The 21,277-nt window shown below is 37.4% G+C and overlaps 3 protein-coding genes across 11 annotated transcripts in view; 1 reads left to right on the top strand and 2 right to left on the bottom strand.

Moving 5' to 3' along the window:
• tnfsf13 (TNF superfamily member 13) overlaps nucleotides 1-1,536 on the bottom strand; it is a 7,430-nt gene extending 5,894 nt beyond the window's left edge. For 2 of the 7 annotated variants that reach the window (XM_079607423.1, XM_079607425.1), the window contains exon 1: nucleotides 1,163-1,465. In XM_079607423.1, coding sequence (XP_079463549.1) covers nucleotides 1,163-1,462 — 300 coding nt within the window. In that variant the 5' untranslated portion in view covers nucleotides 1,463-1,465. Of the gene's footprint in view, nucleotides 1-1,158 lie in introns of all 7 variants that reach the window. The other 5 variants (XM_079607429.1, XM_079607424.1, XM_079607426.1 and 2 more) reach the window with 5 other exon arrangements.
• Nucleotides 1,537-1,777: 241 nt separating this feature from the next.
• Nucleotides 1,778-13,411, bottom strand: LOC306995042 (uncharacterized protein). 2 transcript variants are annotated; one of them, XM_079606249.1, is made up of 6 exons: nucleotides 13,237-13,411; nucleotides 11,493-11,597; nucleotides 11,316-11,382; nucleotides 9,002-9,159; nucleotides 5,498-5,687; nucleotides 1,778-2,412 (listed from the first exon to the last, which is right to left on the bottom strand). In XM_079606249.1, the coding sequence occupies exons 1-6, from the start codon at nucleotides 13,377-13,379 to the stop codon at nucleotides 2,215-2,217; spliced, it is 861 nt and encodes a 286-aa protein (XP_079462375.1). In that variant the 5' UTR covers nucleotides 13,380-13,411; the 3' UTR covers nucleotides 1,778-2,214. The 2 variants fall into 2 exon arrangements, with proteins under 2 accessions (XP_079462375.1, XP_079462376.1); XM_079606250.1 differs by lacking the exon at nucleotides 13,237-13,411 and adding an exon at nucleotides 11,911-12,111.
• The window catches only part of kif1ca (kinesin family member 1C, a), a 57,580-nt gene continuing 49,230 nt past the window's right edge, over nucleotides 12,928-21,277 (top strand). The window contains exon 1 of one of the 2 annotated variants that reach the window (XM_079606247.1): nucleotides 12,928-13,492. The gene's annotated coding sequence lies outside the window, so the exon portion shown is untranslated. Of the gene's footprint in view, nucleotides 13,493-18,201; nucleotides 18,225-21,277 lie in introns of those variants that run through there. The other variant, XM_079606248.1, reaches the window with a different exon arrangement.

The following is a 21,277-nucleotide window of genomic DNA, read 5'->3' as shown; positions in this document are numbered from 1 at the left end:
AAAGCCAAAAACACAATTCTTGGTCATTGTCCTCACAGATATTACTGGAACAGCCCGACCCATTTGAAGGGGGTGTCCACATACAGTACCATTGTTCATATTACCATGAACTGCACAGGCCCAATAATATGCCAAATTGCTTGACATAGACCTTATAGTCTATATTTGGTTTCACACTTTCGGCAGCCAATAAATTAATCAACAAATATTTCTCCTATGAAGCCGTATTTAATATCGTTCAGGTCTCTCTTTTCTTTTAACCTTGTAGTAAATACTTTTGTTCATTTTATTTAATAATTCCCCGTTAAAAGCCTATCAATCTGATATTCTACCAAACATACATTGTTATATGTTTTTTTGGGGTTTTATTATTTGTAATCAACATTATTTCTTGACCTGAAAGTCATGATTTGTGTGTAATGGTTAGAAGTTTGATCCCAGAGTATTTTACTGTGTTGTTGCAGAACTCACTAAACTCACTCGGATTAACAGTGTTTGGTGAATGACTAGCAGGATGGATATCGAGAAGAAACTTTTTTTAGCTTGAGAGAGAATTCAGGTATGAGTTAATGTATTTATTTCACATTTGTTGGAAGGGTGTCTTAATTTCTGATATTGTAAACATGGTCCATTCTGATGTAATATTCTTTGTAAAACAGTTTGAGATGAAGAAGTGAAATCAGTTGCACAAATAAACTCTAGCAAAAAGATTTTGGTGTGACCAATGTTTGTTAATATAGGATATATAATATAGGCTATATAATAGGGTACTCTATGTTTACCATAGGCCTATACCACGTGCTTGGTACCATGGTATTCTTGAAAGTGTACCATGTAAATAGCCTACAATAGCAGGCCATAGTACATAAAAGTAGGCTACTATAGTATTGCCATTTCATACCATGATCTGCCACAGAAAAAAAATGTTTTATAATGCAGAATGATTACCATATTCATATATCATGGTGATGGTACTTTAAAATGCCATGTTATAACAATGACAATACTTTTAAAGTTACCACATCACCGAATCTCAAGTTTCTTCAGAAAATAGCCTACTTTGGTAATAACCAGGATGCATTAGTAGTATTTTTGTTCGTGAAGCAATAGATGAACAACGTTAAGCAGTTCAAACAGCACATGAATGAGAGCACTCACCTACCCCGTAGCACACGGCAGAATCGCAGCATACCCCAGCTTCTGTCCGCGCTGTTTCCAGAGGCCTGAAGTTCCTGAACCGCTGCGTTATCTCACACATCTCAGCCCTAAGCATCCAAATGTGTGTCCACTGTATATACACCACAACCACGCAGGTGCAGGCAACCGTGCACACGAGAAACCACTTCAACACTTCCACCTTCAAAACACACGCAGGAATGTTGGGGTTGTTCATTGTAAACTCTGATGTGATATTCCCGTTTCCAATTGATCCGTTAACTTTCGGTTTCGCAACTTTCACCATCAGACGTGTGAAAGCAGTGGGAGTGGAAAAAACACTCCCTTTGTTTTTTATTTATTTATTTAAAGGATTCACCCACGCGTTGACGAAATACTAAACCTAATAGGTGCCATTCATTCCAGAACAATTGATGATGATAATAATAATGAAAACACTTTATAATAATAATGAAAACACACAGACACACGCACGCAATTATGTAGGCCTACCATAATATTTACATTTTACTGCAAGTGTTTGACATACTATTGGTACATGTACATAGTATTATTACCAAGGTACAGGTTAGTAATATATAAGTGTAGGCTACAAACAATAACAGCAAAAAGGTCCAACAAGTGCAAAAAAGGAAATTGGATCCATTTTTTAATTTTATTATTTACTGTCTGTTTATCTGTTGGATTAATCAGACACATTCAAAATCATACAGACAATCACAAATGGCAATACAGTAAACATGTATCTCTATAAATATACATTTAATTTGCAAATAACTAAGCAGAAGTGAACTTTGGTCAGGTCCTGAGAGCAAAGTCAACGTGCAAGTCTTTTATTCTTTAAGATTCATAAGCCAAATGCCTCACACACTTGAAATGTTATACCAATTTTCTGACAGAGCATTATGAACTCTTCATGCAAATTCATGAACATTTGCAACCATACAATTCTTTCAAGACTTATCAACAGTAGGTATTAAGAGAAAACAGGTCGATCATAGAACTATGCCTAAACGGCTCAAACTGGATAAAGCTTATTTAGAAGAACTGAAGGTTCTGAAGAAGTGTAATCTCATCATCGATGCTCCTGAATAACACATCCGATCCCGCAGGATTCACCATGGCATCATCAGCCATCAGGACCGATCTATGGGCCGTTCCTGCAACAAACGCCATCATGGGGTTCCCTCCTGGAGCAAGGTCAAGCAACTGCTCATATCCTCTAAATAAGTATTGCTGGGGGAAAAAAACATACAACATTTTTTTAAAGTCACCATTTACTTCGGTCACTTTTTCAAAACTCTTCACACAGTGAGCCCAACAGGAGTCTATGTGGGCTAAACCGGGTCCTTTTACGAGAATGACAGCTCTCTACTGTTTTGAATTCACTGCAAGGCAAGGCAAGGCAAGGCAAGGCAAGTTTATTTATATAGCACATTTCATACACAGTGGTAATTCCAAGTGCTTTACATAGAAGAAATTAAAATAATCAAAAGAAATAAGAATAATTAAAACAGTTTAGAAAATAAAATAAAATACATTGCAAACAGTCGGACGCACAGTGGCACAGTGCTCATTCAGTAAATGCAAAGCTAAACAGAAGTGTTTTGAGTCTGGATTTAAATGTGACTACTGTAGGAGCACACCTGATCTCTTCTGGAAGCTGGTTCCAGCTGCGGCTGGCATAATAGCTAAAAGCAGACTCGCCATGCTTAGAGTGAACCCTTGGTATTTCTATCTGATGTGATCCTAATGATCTGAGTGATCTATTGGGTTTATATTCAGTGAGCATATCTGCAATGTATTGAGGTCCTAGGCCATTCAATTATTTATATACCGGTAATAATACTTTAAAATCAATTCTAAATGTGACTGTGAGCCAGTGTAAAGACCTGAGGACTGGTGTGATGTGTTCATATTTTCTGGTTTGTAACTGCAGTATGTTACGTGATCCATGTTTACATTACAGCACAAAATTATTCATGAATTGTGCCCTTTGAAATTGAAAGACTAACACCTGTGTAGGTGTTCAGCTACATCTATTTTTTTATTTTTTATTAAAAGGAACACGCCATTAGATAAGTCCATACATCCCTTTTTCATCTCCGTGCGTGCCGTAACTCTGTCTGACGCACTCACTGCTAGCCTAGCTTAGCATAAAGACTGGAGGTAAATGGCTCCAGCTAGCATACTGCTCCCAATAAGTGACAAAATAACGCCAACATTTTCCTATTTACATGTTGTGATTTGTAGATTGTAGGTTGTGATCAGAAGGCGAAGCACTGCTACTTCTGCGGAGTGATTAGCGCAACTCACTGAGCGAACTCTCGTCTCCTCACCACGGGGCGTCTCCGGCGCTGCGAGCAAATCACTCCGCAGAAGTAGCAGTGCTTCGCCTTCTGAGAATATAGTTCCCAGTGTGTATACGGTTAGAAGATGGCTGTGTCTCATCATGTGACCTTGTTATCTGTACACGCTTTATACAAATCACAACATGTAAATAGGAAAATGTTGGCATTATTTTGTCACTTATTGGGAGCAGTATGCTAGCTGGAGCCGTTTATCTCCAGTCTTTGTGCTAAGCTAGGCTAGCGGTGTGTGCGTCAGACAGAGTTACGGCACGCACGGAGATGAAAAGGGGATGTATGGAGTTATCTAACTCGGGGGGATACGGGGAATAAGCTAATGTCCCAAAAACTCGGCGTGTTCCTTTAAATGTAGCAAATTGCTGTCTTATTAATTTTTGTATTATGCGAAGGTTTGAATTTGCAGGGGGTTTCTTAACTTTTTACAATCGCTAGGACAGATTTCTCGATACTTAGGTCACTTTTTCAAAACTCTTCACACAGTGAGCACAACAGCAGTCTATGTGGGCTAAACTGTGGATCATTTATCATTGCTTTGGCACAAAAATGCATTCAATGACTACATCTTTCAGTTTACATGCATTCTTCTCTCACTTCGACCCAACCACAGCCAAAACTGTGTACCCACCGGCCAATTTACACATTTACATGCTCTTTTTAAAACCTGACGAAATACTATCAAAACAATTGGATGTAGCTGAACTCCTACACAGGTGTTAGTCCTTTTCTAAAAGATCATGATTTTTCGGCAGTATTACAGCAGTAATACTGTGAGTGCATATTAGAACCGTTTGTTATTTGAGGCATTGACGTGACATGGAACTTTCACTGTCACAAGATAAACATGAATATAATTAGTATGGTCATTATTTAAAATGCAGTAAATGGTTGAACATTTCTTTGTCTTACATGGATCTGTTGAAATGAAAATGTTAATTTTCAATGACGTAATATCCGCGTTATCCCTGGTTTCCACTCGTACTGCCATAGTAACAATGGCGACAGACGTGGACAACTGCGTTACGTCTAGATGCACGCTCACGCTGTTGTTGTTTCGTTCAAACATTATGGACCATGGCAAGCAGACTTTAGGACAAAAGGAGAACTAAAACGAGAATCAATATCGGCGTGGCGTTTTCGAGACGCCGAGAGCTCCACGTCCGTGACTAGTAATTCAGCACTTGCGGGTAGTTCGGTAGAATGAAAAGTCCTTATTCCTTTATATCGCGGGACTCGTGTGTGTGGCGCTGATATCTGTCTCTCCTTAGCTATTGCACCCTGCTTCACACCAGTCATGTTAAAAACATAAATGTATTCACTCATCCATAAACATCATATAGATCCATCAGCTTGACGACAAGTTCCATATTGCTTATGCGTCATCAACCTACGCCTTTGTTATTGTAAGAGGTTAGCGACCCCTAGCGGCGAGAATAAATACATATTGTAGCTTTAAAACCGTGTCCTCAGGTATGACACCATATCCTGATTTTAAATCGGTCAATTCCACTAACAAGTTAAATTATTTGAAGGACCCCATTCAAGGTCATGTTACTGAAGCCCTCTGTGAAGCCCATGCCAAGTTCGCACATGGCAAGGTTTTGTCTCAGAATTGTTTTGGAACTTTTATAAAAGGTTTAAGTTTTGTTGTCCTTTGGTGCGACTCCCCAAAATTCTTCATTGTTGCAATGTCACACCATACGACACATTTCAGTAAAAATGTAAAAAAAAACAAAAAAACGTTTTCTTCAAAAGTGTTGTTTTACAAAAAAAGATTTTTTTACTGCATATTGTCAAATACTCATTTACTTTTAGTATCTATAATAGAGGGCTTGAACCCGGAAACGGTGACACAGGACGTGTCGATGTATTGTTGCGATACCCTCCTTATGGAACCTTTATTTTTTAAGAGTGAAGGACACAAAAAAAACTCCCTTTCAGCAAATAAATGCTACCTGATGCGTCAGTGAGGAAGCAGCTTCATAAGGCTTTGTCATGGTCACATCAGGACTGTCCAGTAGCATCGTACTGAAGCTAATCCCAGCTGTCAGACCGAGAAGCTGCTCGTTCCCGGCCTCAGTAGGACTTCTGCTCTCGTCTGGGCTGGGCACAGCGGTGGCACCCCACCATTTGTCCCCCTTCAACCTGGAACGAAATAGACTTATCTATCACGTATGTTATAACCCTTAAAGGAGTAGTTCACTTTCAAATGAAAATTACCCCATGATTTACTCACCCTCAAGCCATCCTGGGTGTATATGACTTCCTTCTTTCAGACGAATACAATCAGAGTTATATTAGAAAATATAATAAAATCTTCCCAGTTTCAACCAACAGATTGAAGCTCAAAAACGTGCATCCATCCGCCATAAACGAACTTCACGCGGCTCCTTCTGAAGCAAAATGATGAGTTTGTGTAAGAAACATATTATTTAAAAAACTTTATAAAGTAAAATAACTAGCTTCCAGCCAAACAAACATACGGATTCCACTTAGAGTAAGTGCAAAGCACAACTATGCGAGTAATGCGACTTACTGCTGATATTTATGCTACGCCTTGACGCACTGCGCTACGCCCGACGTCACAAGTTGTGTAAGTTGCGCTTAAAGGAACACTCCACTTTTTTTGGAAATAGGCTTATTTTCCAACTCCCCTAGAGTTAACCAGTTCAGTTTTACCGTTTTTTTAATCTATTCAGCCGATCTCTGGCGGTAGCACTTTTAGCATAGCTTGGCATAGATGATTGAATCTGATTAGACCGTTAGCATCTCTCTCAAAAAAATTACCAAAGAGTTTTACTAGGAATTGTACTCTCATTTCTGCGTAATAATCAAGGAACTGTGCTGCCGTACCAGCAGCGCAATGATATTACACAGCGCCTGAAAATAGTCCCCAGCTCGGTAACTTCCAACATGACCAGCACTAAGTTTGTAATATCATGATTGCGCTGCTGGTACGGCAGCAGTTTGATTATTACTCAGGAATGAGAGTATAGTTCCTAGTCATATTGGCCTAGAAAATCGCAACTTTTCATTTTCTGTCTGTCTTAGTACACGATGTAACTACAGAAGAGTCAAGTTTTAAATAGGAAAAATATCGAAACTCTTTGGTCATTTTTTTGAGAGAGATGCTAACGGTCTAATCAGATTCAAATATCTATGCTAAGCTATGCTAAAAGTGCTACCGCCAGACCCGGAGATCGGCTAAATGGATTAGAAAACGGTAAAACTGTTTGGAAAATGAGCCTATTTCCAAAAAAAGTGGACTGTTTCTTTAAGGTGTAAGTAGACTGCGTAAGGCCATTTGGCCAGAAGCTAGAATTTTACTTTGTAACATGTTAAATATGAATATTTTTCTAACACAAACTCATCGTTTTGCTTCGGAAGGCCTTCATTAACCCCCCGGAGCCTGTGGAGTTTGTTAATGATTCATGTTAATGAATGGATGCACATTTTTGAGCTTCAATCTGTTGGTTGCAATCCACTGCCATTATAAAACTGGGAAGAGCCAAGATATTTTTTAATATAACTGATTGTATTCGTCTGAAAGCGGCAAAAACTCCAAGACCACACACAACGGTGGAAAGACCGCCTGGACCAGAATGGCCTACGGCTCAACATCGACAAGACGGAGTATTTGGAAAGTGCGGATGCTTAGGTGGACGCTAGGGCTGATCCGATGGGACAAAGTAATGAATGAGGATGTTAGAAAGACCATGGGAGTAGCACCAGTTACGGAGAAGATGAGGGAAGCGCGACTTCGATGGTATAGCCACATAGTCAGGAGCGGGGAAGAGTCAATAGCGAAGAGGGCCCTGCATCTCAACCCTGAAGGAAAATGACCCCGAGGAAGACCAAAGAAGCGATGGATGGATCGGATAAAGGAAAACATGAAACATGACAGTGCCGCCCCCGAAGACGCCCTCGTTCGGAAGAAATGGAGAGCAACCTGCCGAAAAGCGGACCCCCGCATTAAAGCTGCGTTCACACTACCGTACAAGCGACATGTTACCATTCATTTCAATGGGAGGCGGGCGTTTTCCCGTTTTTCGTTGGCGACCTGATGGGGCGTGTCTGGCGACACGACAAAGTTGAGATCTGTTTAACTTTATGCAAATGAAGAGCGACTTTCGGGAGCGACAACCAATAGGAGTGAAGTCAGTGGAGCGTGCGTGATCATCCGTCACTCTCTGACAGAGGCAAGTTGAACGAGAAGCTAATTTTAGCAGTCAGAAACTGTCCTATAAGTTGTGATATATCTCCGTGTGCATACAGTGGTATTCACAGTACTGACTCAGAGCTTGATTGGTTTCGTGAACCCATATAGACTGGTATTTGCCTGTTTGTTGCAATTAAATAGCCGCAATGGCAAAAATCACTCACAGTTTCTCGTTCATCTTTAATATTATGCATGTTATACTGATTCCATTTATGTTTCGAATTTTCCTTCCAAAATGTAGGGGAGCGCGGGGCACAACCTAACGCGGGGCTAAATGTAACACGGACCTTTTACGTAGTTACTCGGTCATGCGGGTTGTGTTTACGCTTTTTTTCTCTCGCTGCCAGAAGACGGTCTCCCGTGGATTTGTGAAAAGTTTTGGTAATGTTTTGTGAAGATACGGGACAAAGAGTGTTTTGACACCATCTAAGTATTTTTTTTCATCATACGTATTTTTCTGTTTCTGAGTTGTGTGTGTACGTCACCAAATCTAACTTTATATTGCCTTAATCACTGTCTTGTTGGCTAAAACATGGCACCATTTTGAAACATGTCAGCAACTCCTAGCAACTGTTAGCTAGGTTTAAAATATTTTTTACACAGCGGGGTTAGTTGTAGCACAGTGTTACAACTAAGCCGCCAAGTGTTCACAATATTGTAGGCTATGGGATTTGTTTACTATATTGATCACTTGTTTATTTATTAAAAATATTGTTATTAAAAAGTTGTAACATTTGCACTTCTGTCACTTTCAGTGCAACTGTGCGAAAATGGAAGGTCCTAGAAAAAAACTTTAAGTGTTCATTTGTAGCAGAGATGTGTATGCTTCTTGTGTAAAAAAAAGATTAATCTAACCTAATTATTTTTTAAATAATTGAGCCAAAACCAAAATGCGTTAGGTTGTGCCCCGCTCTCCCCTATGTTTGTAGTGGCAAGAAAACAGATTTGTTGTCTACAGCATGGAGAAACATCCGTGAATGTCACTCACAAACATTACTAGGCAACCAGTAGCGGGAACGCCCACTAGCGACCTGACCGCCAGCCACTGGCGACCTGCAGCGACAAAGTCGCTTGTAGTGTGAACGTAGCTTAAGACGGGACAAACGCTAGGAGAAAGAGAGAGAGAATTCGTCTGAAAGAAGAAAGTCATATACACCCAGGATGGCTTGAGGAGGGTGAGTAAATCACAACCAACTACTCCTTTAATGCCTCTCCCTCCTACAATCCCTCTCTCTCTTACGCATTTATATGACGCTGTCTCATCCTGAGTTCTCCTATATGTTTCAGAACTTTTGCAGTCGGTTCCTGCAGTCCTTGGCTTCTCTTCCTTCTGCGCATCAGCTGTGACGGGTGCGGCAGCTTCTCATGGGTCAGGCTCAGTCCGTTATCTCTGCTCACCTGAAAGAAAATTATGTGTGTGATGTTACCGTAGTAAAGTGATGGTAATTCCAGTTCTTCATTCCGTGTGATAAAGAAGTGTGCTTAATTATATTAAAGGGGTCATGACATGAGAAACCAAATTTGCCTTGATCTTTTGGTATATAAGAGGTCTTTGTACCATTAAAACGTCCTGCAAGTTTCATAGCTTAAGACGTCCTCCCCATTATAAACGAATCATTTATTTAATCAAGCTCTAAATACAGCTCGTTCTGGATCCATGGTAAGAAGTGACGTCACGGTGCGAAGTGACGTACCAGCGTTTGCATATGACCGCCTCCAGCACAAGACAATTAAGCTTTAAGCGCAAGACAACTACGCTAATTTCGTATCATTGTCGCGCCCGCGCGCCGCACAAGTGTTCAGTCGACGGACAGCGAGTGGGTCTGTGTACAGGGAAATTACGATGCCGCAGATGTGCTGTTCCTGGCTGTGGACAAACAACATCTTTGAATACGCTGCGAAAGATCCAGTCGTCAGGGAAAAATGGATGCACTTTATTTTTTGCGGACGTCTCAGTCACGGGAGTGTTAATTTAAGCGTTTGTTCTATACATTTGAAGGATGACTGTTTTGAGAACAAATCCCAAAATGATGCTGGCTTTGCCAGAAAACTGTTGCTCAAAGATAAGTCCGTGCCGACTATTCTGGGCTCAACAACGACGACGCAAACTGTAAGTAATGTGTTTAAAACTTTAAACTACTTTTTAAATACGCTGAATCCGCAAATGTTCTGGCTGGGGGCGTTAATAATTGATGCATAGGCACTGACGTTAGCCAATCATAACAGTGGGCGTTAACACTGAACTCTTAAAGGGGAAACACCCCCAAAACAGACTGTTTGAATCAGAGGATGAGAAACAGGGAAAAGGTCATAAATCACTACATTTTAAAAAAATTTTGTAAAAAAAACTATAGTAATACTATAATTGCACCTAAGGGAACATAATAATAAAATAAAAAAAAACATGTCATGACCCCTTTAAAAGTGCACTTATATTGTACTTTAAATCTGAGTATATTTTAAAAAACGGTTGCACTTTATTTTAAGGTGTCCGTTTTACAGTGTAATTATACATTTAAGTACTAATAAGAATTACATGTACTTATAGGATTAGGGTGTGGTTTAGTGTTAGTTGCATGTAATTATGCACAATTTATAGTAATTACTACAGTAACTACATGTGTAAGAAGAACACTAAAATAAAGTGTTACAAAAAAACCTGTATTTGCAAATAATATATTATTAATTAAATACTGTAGACCACTTAAGTGTACTTTCATGACACTTTTAAGTGTTAAGTGCACTTTGTAATAATGTAAAAATGTACAATTTAAATAATTATTTTATAATAATCTTTTGTCGTGCTTTAAAGAAATGTGTTGACTAACATATACTAAACCACATGTAATATATTTAAATATAATTTTAACTGTTGTGTGTTATTTTAAGTTATTTTAAATTAAATGTACTAAATTGGAACTTCATCATTACCAATATATTTTAAAACCAGACATATAAGTTTAGTTAACCATAAATGCTTAACATTATGAAATTACATATAAAGATGAACTTAATTCCTAGTTAAGTGGCACTCTAAAGTTCAGCTAGCTGCATTTACTATACATTTTAACTATAAAACATTTTAATTTATTTGCAGTTAACATGCAACTATAAGTGTCCGAAAACATTACATTCAGTTCACACTTAAGTATATTCAATAATATAGGTTATTTCCATTATAAGTAAACTTTTTAAAAGTATACTAACGTGAACTTTTTCATTAATGAAGGTACTTAAAAAATACCATGGGATGACTATCATGGCATAGTGTGTGTGTGTGTGTGTGTGTGTGTGTGTGTGTGTCCAAGAAAAATATAAATATGGTCATACCATGAAACTTTTGGAGTCGTGCCGGAGGAAATAAACTCATTTCGGTCTTGGTTTGTCTTTCCTCGAAGAAAGACAAACCAAAACAAACCTTTCTATGGAACATGATTTCCCTCCAGCACTACAACATCAGAGACACATTTTAAGGGAACAAACTGGGAAAAGTTTGTTTAACGATGACTTTAAATAAAGATGTTAAAGGTGCATCATCCGACTTAGTTACTCACCATCCCAGCGTGTGAAGTGGAATACAGGCCTGGATCAAGAAAGGGTTCATATCTGAACGACTCCTCACTGCCAACAACCATACAAACACAGTCAAACTTTCAAAGCTCTCTGAAGTAACGTTACTTTTTAAAAACTCTTTTCCACTGAGATAAGGCTATTGAATGAACAGTTTTTACCATGGCACTGGCACATCTGGTCTCCAGTAAGGCTCGTCGTATCGAGGTTGCACAGGTACAGGTAACACACTCTCCTCACAGTGGCGATTCACTTCATTTGATCGCCTGTAGATGGCACAACAACATTACTATGTGCCCAGAAATGACAGTAAGACATTTGGGAAACATATGGATACAGAAAACACATTGAAAAAATTGGTTTAGAAACTATTTTCTACACAGAAATTGGCCGTAAATTTTGTTATGAAGAAACGGCAGGTAACACATTAAATTTTGAAGTAAAAAAACAAACAAGAGACATTTAACGTTACTTGTAAAAAAAAAAAAAAAAACGTAATGTTTTATTTACAACTTCGAAAAATATTGTTTTACAGTGCATTTTGCTTTATTTTTGGACATAATTGACAGAAACTCTTACTTTGCGAAAGGCGGAAATAGGTCGAAATCCTCCTCAGTTTGCGGTGACAGATATTTCGTGGTCCACATCTCTTTTAGCCGTGTAACGTTAGCAAGAAACACGTAAGTTAGTTAAACTTAGACTATTTTATTCGCTTATTATATATTAGATATATAAGGCTGAAATAGGTTAGCTTATGTGGAATATGAGACCTAAAATAGGTTGAAAATACCTCTTAGAAATGATAGTAACAGAATGTCTTCAAAAGCGCTTTACGATGTTAGATTTTTAAGAAGTTTTCGCGCTTCTGACATCATCATGACTGCGCGTGAGAGGGCGCTATTGTACAACACCATAGGCATAGACTGTAAAAGTACAACACACACACACATAAATAAATTATATATATATATTTAATTAAAATAAATAAATGAATTAATTAATAAGTAAATTAATAAATAATAAATAAAAAACATTTGCCATGGCTTCTATATAGGTTTATATATCATAGCAAATGTTTTTTATTTATTAATTTACTTATTAATTAATTAATTAATTTAATTTAATTAGACGGATGTAACAGACGAACATGACTTTTAATTACCCAAAAAAGGTTTTTATTTATTTATTTGCTTATTTATTTATTTATTTATTTCAATTAGAAGGATGTAGCAGACGAACAGGACTTTTAATTAGCCAAAGGAAATGTATTTATTTATTTATTTGCCTATTTATTTCAATTAACTTAGAAGGATGTAGCAGAGAAATCGGACTTTTAATTAGCCCAAAAAAAAGGTTATTTATTTATTTATTTATTTTAGTTAAATTAGAAAGATGTAGCAGACGAATAGGACTTTTAATCAGCCAAAGAAAATGATTTGCATTTATTTATTTATTTAAATTAGAAGGATGTAGCAGACGAACATGACTTTTAATTAGCCAAAGAAAATGGCTATTTATTTATTTATTTAGTTAAAAAATCAGAAAGATGTAGCAGACGAGCAGGACTTTTAACTGCTCTCTGAGTCTGCTCACGTCATGCTCTGATCTTTGGGAAGAGTGACGGCAGGGCTCTAAACTTTCCCATACCGGCGATACTTTAATTCATCCGTCTTCATCTAGTAAGATATGTCAGTGTCCTTAAGAGTACGAAAAAGTTTTGTTATCATTCACAATATTGTTAGATTTCGTTGACGAGAACGCGTCTCCTAGTTTTAAAGCTTTTTTGTTTGTTTCCAGTGCGGAGATTTAGGATAGCCACACGTTAAATGGGCGCATGCGGATCGCGTTTATATATGTGACTGTAATAAACAACTTTTCAGTGCAGGGAAGAAAACGAAGAATTACCTTTCTGCCTCTTTTGGACATTTAGTGTTGTATTGGCTTTTGTGTGCTCGGATTCCAGTGAACGGAAAAACTTCCACCCAACTTTTCCTGCTGTTGGTCGTCGTGTGATCCAGCAGGTGGAGAAACACGAGCCGCTGTTTCATCAGGGAGAACAACACTGGACTCCAATTGAAAATAAATCAGTTTTTTCCTCCGAAACTCCCTCTGGATTTAATTTCACGACTTGGTGGCTCGAATAAGCAACTAACCAGAACTGGTAAGTAGTAAATGTCTTTATTTCAGCGGACACTCAAGTACACACATACAAACACTCAAGGTTGTTTCGTTATTAATGTTTAAGTACATGATGTCCCTGTGTTTTTATTAATATTATTCATACTGATTTTGAACCTTTCTCATATCTTTCACTTAAGTCTATCAAGTATAAATATTTGATTACATTATAATTAGTTATACATTCGCGTTCATTTTGTCCAAAAGTTCCAAAAATATGTATATATTTATATATATATATGACTCCAATATCTTGCTGGAAAATCCTGTAGCAAATTTCATCCTATTCTTCTCACTTATTCTTATGTATGACTTATAATGTAAAAGAAATCGTGCGAGTGAACATCCTGACATATTTTCCTTTTGAAGTCATACAGGGGCATTTGATCCTATTGGAGGTCATAATAGTTATGATTATATATCAGAAACATATGAGAGAACACACACTGAGATCCATTAGATTGTCCCTGAATTATTATGAACGGACAGTAAGATGATGTGTGTCTGTCTTCTTGCATTCATGAATAATAAACCTGTTGAGTTACTTTACAGGTGTCTGGAGTCATTAGTTTCATTCATGCTGCTGGCTCCAGGCAGATTGATTTGACAGCTTATTGTGTTTTTGACATAATAAAAACATGATATTCCTTGGAGTACCATGTAAATATGAATTGTCAGTACCATATACATAATATATTTATTGTCTCTCAAACCATCTCTGCACTTGTTAGAGACCTTTTGTACGGGCGGGACGGATTGGATGTGGCCTTGACATCGCTGAGGTTTTGAGAGGGAAACGATATTTTTTTATCTTAGTTCCGGTTCAGGTGTTTTGATGCACTTTATTTGACCCTTTTATGTATTTATTTATGTGTCTCTCCCTCTTCGCTGTGTAACGTGTTGTGTCTGGCTTGCTCTGATACTCTGTTTGTTCTCTCAGCCTCGTCTCCGGCCCTTTAATTGAAAACTGGGTTTGCATGCCTGCAGCTGCTTGCCTTTAGAGACTTTACACACACACACACACACACACACACACACACACACACACACACACACACACACACACACACACACACACACACACACACACACACACACACACACTCTTAATGACAGACCAACATTCCTCAGTCTCGGAAAGGTATGCTGTCTGTCTCTGTCCTTCTCATTTTAGCCGTCCATCTCTCTTTGTCTCCTTCTTTCTCTCTGATGGCTCGTGTCCAAAACTTAGAATCTGGCTGGAAGTTAATTATATGAGTTGCTCCGTCTTTAACGTGGCATAGTTCAAAAAGCTGCAGTCAGATTCCTAACTGGGGTTCGCAAACATGAACATATTACTCCTATATTAAAGGGGTGGTTGAGTATGATTTCTCTTTTCTAACTTTAGTGAGTGTGTAATGTTGCTGTTTGAGCATAAACAACATCTGCAAAGTTACAACGCTCAAAGTTCAAAGCAAAGGAAGATATTTGCTTTTAAAGAAATGGACTACAACAAACGACATTCCTCACGGGTTAGTGACATCACCAACCCTAAAATGTACATAAGCCCCGCCCCCAGAACACACAGTTCATGTTGAGAAGAGGAAGAGTTGTTGTAGTCGAGCACATTTGTGAGTCAGCTCAAACTTTAGCATCCATCTTTTTTAACATGCAATAGAAAGTCACTCTGTGTGCATCTCACAACAGTTCCTATACGAGCGATTAATAGATTATCAAGACAGAATATGCTAATTGAAGATAGTTAACTCCACATCAGCAACATAAACTCATCAACTAACCATTCAGAGACGTCCTGTTGCTTCTACATGTTGTCACTTCTTCTTGAGTCTCTCCATCTTTGTCTGACTCAGTTTTAACATTAAAGGCAGAACAGTTTCTGTCATTTTAGTGTGTGTGCGTGAGGTAATCGCAGGTGCTAACACACACAAGCTCTTGAAACCCCGCCCTCTGGGGGGGGGGGGGGGGGGGGGGGGGATGGAGAAAGTTTCTCCCACATTTCTGTATGTGGGAGAAAAAAAACTTGCATCACAATAAGTTGTGATTGTCAAAACATTTGGTAACTTATTTTTATTAAGTTTACCGACAACATGTTACAATGTTTAGCTGCATGGTTACAATTGCTGGCAGGTTACTGTATTTATTATTGCTTGACATCTTGATTCAATATCGATTCATTTTGATAATTATTAGTTACATTAGATGCATGTTAAAAAATAACTAGTGCTGAAAACATAGAGAGCCCTAGCTTATTTTATTAAAGGTTAAAAATAACAACTTAAATAAAATATAATGCGTTCTTTATTATAACAACTTTATAATATTTTAATGATATAAGTAAAAATATATGTAGCCTAATATAGTGGACATATTTAACAAGACTCTATAGCTAATTTTTCCAGCCTATAAATAGTCATTGAATTGCTTTCCTGATGAAAATTTAACTTATGTGACATTGTTCTAGCCGACCTGTTTGATTGACTTCTTACCGCGGTTGAAAAACACTGATTGATCCGAGGCATACATTTCGGTAAGTTCGGGTTTATTTACTAATAGTAAAGTAGAGTAGAGCCGAGAAGAGTTAGAGTTGATCGGTTCACGTGCCGCTTGAACTGAGGCGCTACAGAGATCTGTCACGTCACATTTACAAGCGCCAAAATGGTATTATTGTTTAAATAATTGTTAAGTCGAGAGGGGATCGTGCTTTCGCAGTTGTCGGTCCTAAGCTATGGAATAGCCTCCCCGTATCCTTGAGATCCCTGTCCTCTTTACATGAGTTTAAACTTAAGCTAACGTGTTATCTTTTTGACTGGGCATTTCACTAAATCTCAATTATTATGGGTTTATGACATTGTGTTAATGGTTTATTATTTAGCTCCTCCTTTCATGTTTCCTGGACTTTTACCTTGTAAAGCACAGTAGTCAACTTCTGTTGTGTTTATTTGTGCTATATAAATAAAATGAAAATAGTTTGACATGTCTTGTCTTGCACACATATCTTAGAGGAAAAGTTTAGTATTATACAGGTTAAGAGTGCAAAAGTTAATTTATTTCACTAACTGAACTTAAAAGGTGAAACGAATATATTATATAGACTCATTACATGCAAAGTGAGATATTTCAAGCCTTTATTTGTTATAATATTGATGATTATGGCTTACAGATATGAAAACCTTTTCACAATATTATAATTTTGAATTTGGGGTTTCATAAGCTGTAAGCCATAATCATCAAAATTATAACAAATAAAGGCTTGAATTATCTCACTTTGCATGTAATGAGTCTATATAATATATTAGTTTCACCCTTTAAGTAGAATTACTGAAATAAATTAACTTTTGCACAATATTAAAATTTTTCGAGTTTCACCTGTAGACTTGGAGAAGGTGTTGCATTCACTCTGAAACACTTATGGTTTAATTAGACAATTTCATAATGACGATTATTTTGGTCTGTATTGTCAGTGAGATTAACCCAATTAGGAGTGGGTGATATGACTAAATTAAAAAAACATAATGTACCAATTATATTTAGCTGGAAATAAGGTTACTATGATTCAAAAATGTTAGATGACAGTGAAATTTCATAATTCTTGATACCAATTTCAATAACAGCAGAATTAACACATTAGTTCCAGTCCTAAAGTCAATGGTTCTCATTCACTAATATATTGCATATTCAAATTAGCTGTCGAGTGACATTAAAGCCAGTGCTGCTCAGAAACATTGTGAGCAAACCTTCATGCAGTATATGAAGATAACACAATTTTGGTATTTTTCACACAAACCTATTCTATGACTTCAGAAGAGCTGTAATATAGCTTGAGAGTCATATCATATGGATTGCATTATGATACTTTAAAGGGATGATGAACTGAGAAATAACATTTTCCTTGAGCTTTTGGCATATAAGAGGTCATCATACTATAAGAATATCCTGTAAGTTTCAGAACTGAAAACTTGTTAGTCCAACAAAAGCTTGTATTGACACCAGGCTCAGCGAACGACAGGTTTTTCAAAGTGGGGATCTATGACGTCACAGGGTATCAAACCCCGCCTCCGCAGAAGAAGATCGACGCCTACTTTAACACTGCCTGTTTAGCCCCGCCCACCGACTCATGCATTACATGAAACTCATTATAATATGCAAAACTGTTATCCAATCATAGCAGTGGGCGTTTACTTCCAAGTCTTCAATGCACACGCCCATAAAAACCGAGCGTTTCAGGAGCTAGCCTCAAAACCAGGGTAGAAAATAGCCGATTACTTATTCATTTAGATGTTTTTGAATGTAAAAACCAAGCGAACGTCATAAGTTGACCTCAGACAACAATATAAAAAAAATTCAAAAGCTAGTTCATGACCCCTTTAAAGGCTTTTTTTTTTTAAGCTTGACACGACAAGTCTCCATTTACTTTCTTTCTATGGTAAAGGGCAGCATGGACATTCTGCTTAATATCTCTTGTTGTGTGCCTCAGAGAAAGATGAGAGTACATGACAGAAGTTTGACGTTTGTATATGAACCACCCCTTTAAATGGATAATAACAAAGTTCAGAATTGACAGAGGAAGATTTGGTCTTCGATCAGCGTTTTTCCTATATCAGTGTGAGGGCTGTTTGTGCATTGTGCTGTGATTTGGCTCCAGATTCCTGTCCTTATGACTAAAATGTGACCGACATTACAGTTCCAGACGTTACAGAGACCGAGAGGAAGAGAAAGTGAGTAAAAGGGCATGAAGAGCACCCTTGTTGCACTTGATTGTGTGTGTGTGGCATGAGTGTTTTTTAAAGAGAATCCTTTTTCAGGGATTGATTTTTATTGATTTTTCCACAAAACTATCAATTGAGTTTTTTCACCAGCCAGTGCCATTTCTGCTGCTGTCATCACAAAATACATCTCTGACAATATAAGAGCCGGTCACCTCTCTGGGGAAGATGTTGCAATCATGTGACCAGCCAAATAGACCACGGTAGCAGAGTCGGCGTGCCAGAAGTTTCAGACCAGCAGCCACGGCGTATACACGTAACTCTTTTATTAGATATTTGCACATGGATTTTGATATTTAATTAAGACCGATCATTTGAAGTCATTTTGTGCAATGAGCAATATTTTAAACTATTGCCTATTAATCATGTTTAGATAGATAGATAGATAGATAGATAGATAGATAGATAGATTTTTATTTGTCCTCGAGAGGAAATTTGTTTCCACCATAGATGCGTACATAATACAAACACACATAAAGTTAATGAATACAAACACAGTAGTTCATTGTTAGTTCAACGATATACAACTTTTTATTTTTAAAATATATTATTAACTGTGTTAGCATGTTGTAAAGTGTTTCCTTTTGACTGTGATATTATGTTCATGTCATTGAGAGAGAGAGAGAGAGAGAGCTCAGTGTGTTACTGACCACAGTGACCCTCAGTAATGTGTGTGTGTGTGTGTGTGTGTTAAAACACTGGTATCAAATGTTCACAGATATTCTAATTTGTTACACTGTTAATTTGTACATTTAAATTTAAGTTTGTGTTATAATATTTTATTATTTTGTATTTTAACACGAGTGTGTTGTCTCTGTCTTTCGCATTTTAGTCGTCCATCTCTCTTTGTCTCATTCTTTCTGTCTGACGGCTTGTGTCCAAAACATAGAATCTGGCTGGAAGTTAATTTTATAAAACGGATAGTTCCAGACCTTGATTCTGATTGGTTGAGCCGCGTTCGAAGTCGTTGTAAATTACTCCACAAACACACACACACCTGTGACCGTATTACATTAGTATTATGCCGTTTGTGATGCTTTGTTGCTGCATGTTGCTTGGCAACCTCTTTGGATCTACATTGCTTGGCGGAGGAATAAATGAGTTCTAACGTTATATTTTTTGTTGCTAGTGTTTTTTTTTATGAATAAAATAAATATTAAAATGAATATTTTTACGGAGTAACTGTTTTGTTGCTCTGTCTTTAACGTGGCATAGTTTAGTTCTTGCACACATAGCTTAGAGGAAAAGTTTAGGAATATAAACTTGGAGGTAGTTTGGGAAGAAGGGTGGCATACGTTGCATTCCCTTTTATTATTGTGCTTTACATAACTAATTAATGCATAATACACATTAAAACGTAATTTTGTGGCAAAAAAACAACAACTTGGAAATAATTTGTCATTTTTATCCTATTGTTTACTATTAAGTGTCGTTGTGGGTTTTGGTTCTGTAGACTGTAAAGACCTTTGAAATAACAGGAATTTCAGTTATCTCAGTGAAATCATTTCTCTTTATGAAACCCAATAAGATATTTAAAAAAATATAGCTAAAATAATCATTTAAAAACCTTTAAACAGATCATGATTTAAAAAACATAACCTTTATTCATCAAATAATCTTAAACTTAAATAAATTGTAGTTCTGAGGCACTCACAACGTTTGTGAATCTTAAACTTAAATTGAGCTAATTTATATTCATAAACGATAAATACAAAGCAAAGCATACTGAAACTTCATCGCAAAAGTAAATTTTACAACACCCATCCGAAAAGTAATCATACTGACCACAGGAAAGTATATATAAATATACTATATATTCTATAAAGTATATGACAACAAATTCAATAATATGAAAAAGACATGCACAATTCAAACAAGTTTGCTCGCCACCACATCATGATAGAAATATTACAGACAACTCACTGTATGGCCCTGTCCCAAATGACGCACTTCATGTGGACTTTTGGTCTCGTGGACTTAAATTGCGCGTGCTCGCTGAGTCTACGAGTCCGTAGGCCGTCCCATTCATCATTTTAACGCTCTGAAGTGTGCTCAGCAGCGCCCCCTTTGTACCATTGAAGCGGTCTTCCGCGAAGCCCGCATAGATGCAGGCTTCACGCACTTTAACTACCCAGAAATCCTTGCGAATTTGCGAAAGGCCAATCAGACAACGGATGGGAGGAGCTTTCGCTCACGTTAACATGAGAAGAAAATATTTAAGTGTAAATATCATTATGGTTTTTATGACCTATGCGTACATTTTACCAGTTATTACCTACAGTTTATACAAACATATGGTCATCAACCAATGGTTGATGTCTCCAACATAAATATATATTTATATTTAATATAAACATAAATAGTGCACTGAATAATAGGCTACAATCGCATTATGATTCATTAAATAAATATAACCGAATGTCAGGGCTTTACTGAATCATGTAAATGTAGAAATATAATATTTAAACAACAACCGGACCGTCTTCCTATTTCCGGCGTGGGGATCGAGTCTGTCCCAAAAATACCTCTCAATGCGTCCTCTCGTGGACTCGCGCCAAGGGCCCTATAGGTCTGCACTACATGACGTCACCAAAGTGTGGACTCTGAGGAAGTCATTAAAGGAATGAAAGATAATAAAAAAAAAAAAAATGTAAAACTCAAATCAAATGAATGTGGTGCAACTAACAACAGCTTTAAAAAAGTGACTGGAGTATTGATAAATGTGTCCTAATGATTGTACAAAACAAAAGTAACATTATTAGGTCCAGAAACTGGATATTTAGTAATTTTAGAGGAGATCTGCACACATGTGAGCAGACTAACAGAAGTATGGCACAATCTGCAGTGTGTAATCTGATGTGAGTGTGTGAGTCAGGAGAGAGAAACTTTAGATGTGCTGCTCGACACCCAGTCACCTGCTTCCGTTGCATAAGCCAGCGATGTATGTGTGTAATGTAGACTATGAGTGTTATGCGGGCTGTGGCACAGTGGCAGAGAGTGTGTTT

Source organism: Phoxinus phoxinus (genome assembly GCF_949152265.1).
Source record: "Phoxinus phoxinus genome assembly, chromosome: 3".
Lineage (NCBI taxonomy): Eukaryota > Metazoa > Chordata > Actinopteri > Cypriniformes > Leuciscidae > Phoxinus > Phoxinus phoxinus.
The sequence above is the reverse complement of the archived record's forward strand: the minus strand, read 5'-3'. Positions and strand labels throughout refer to the sequence as shown.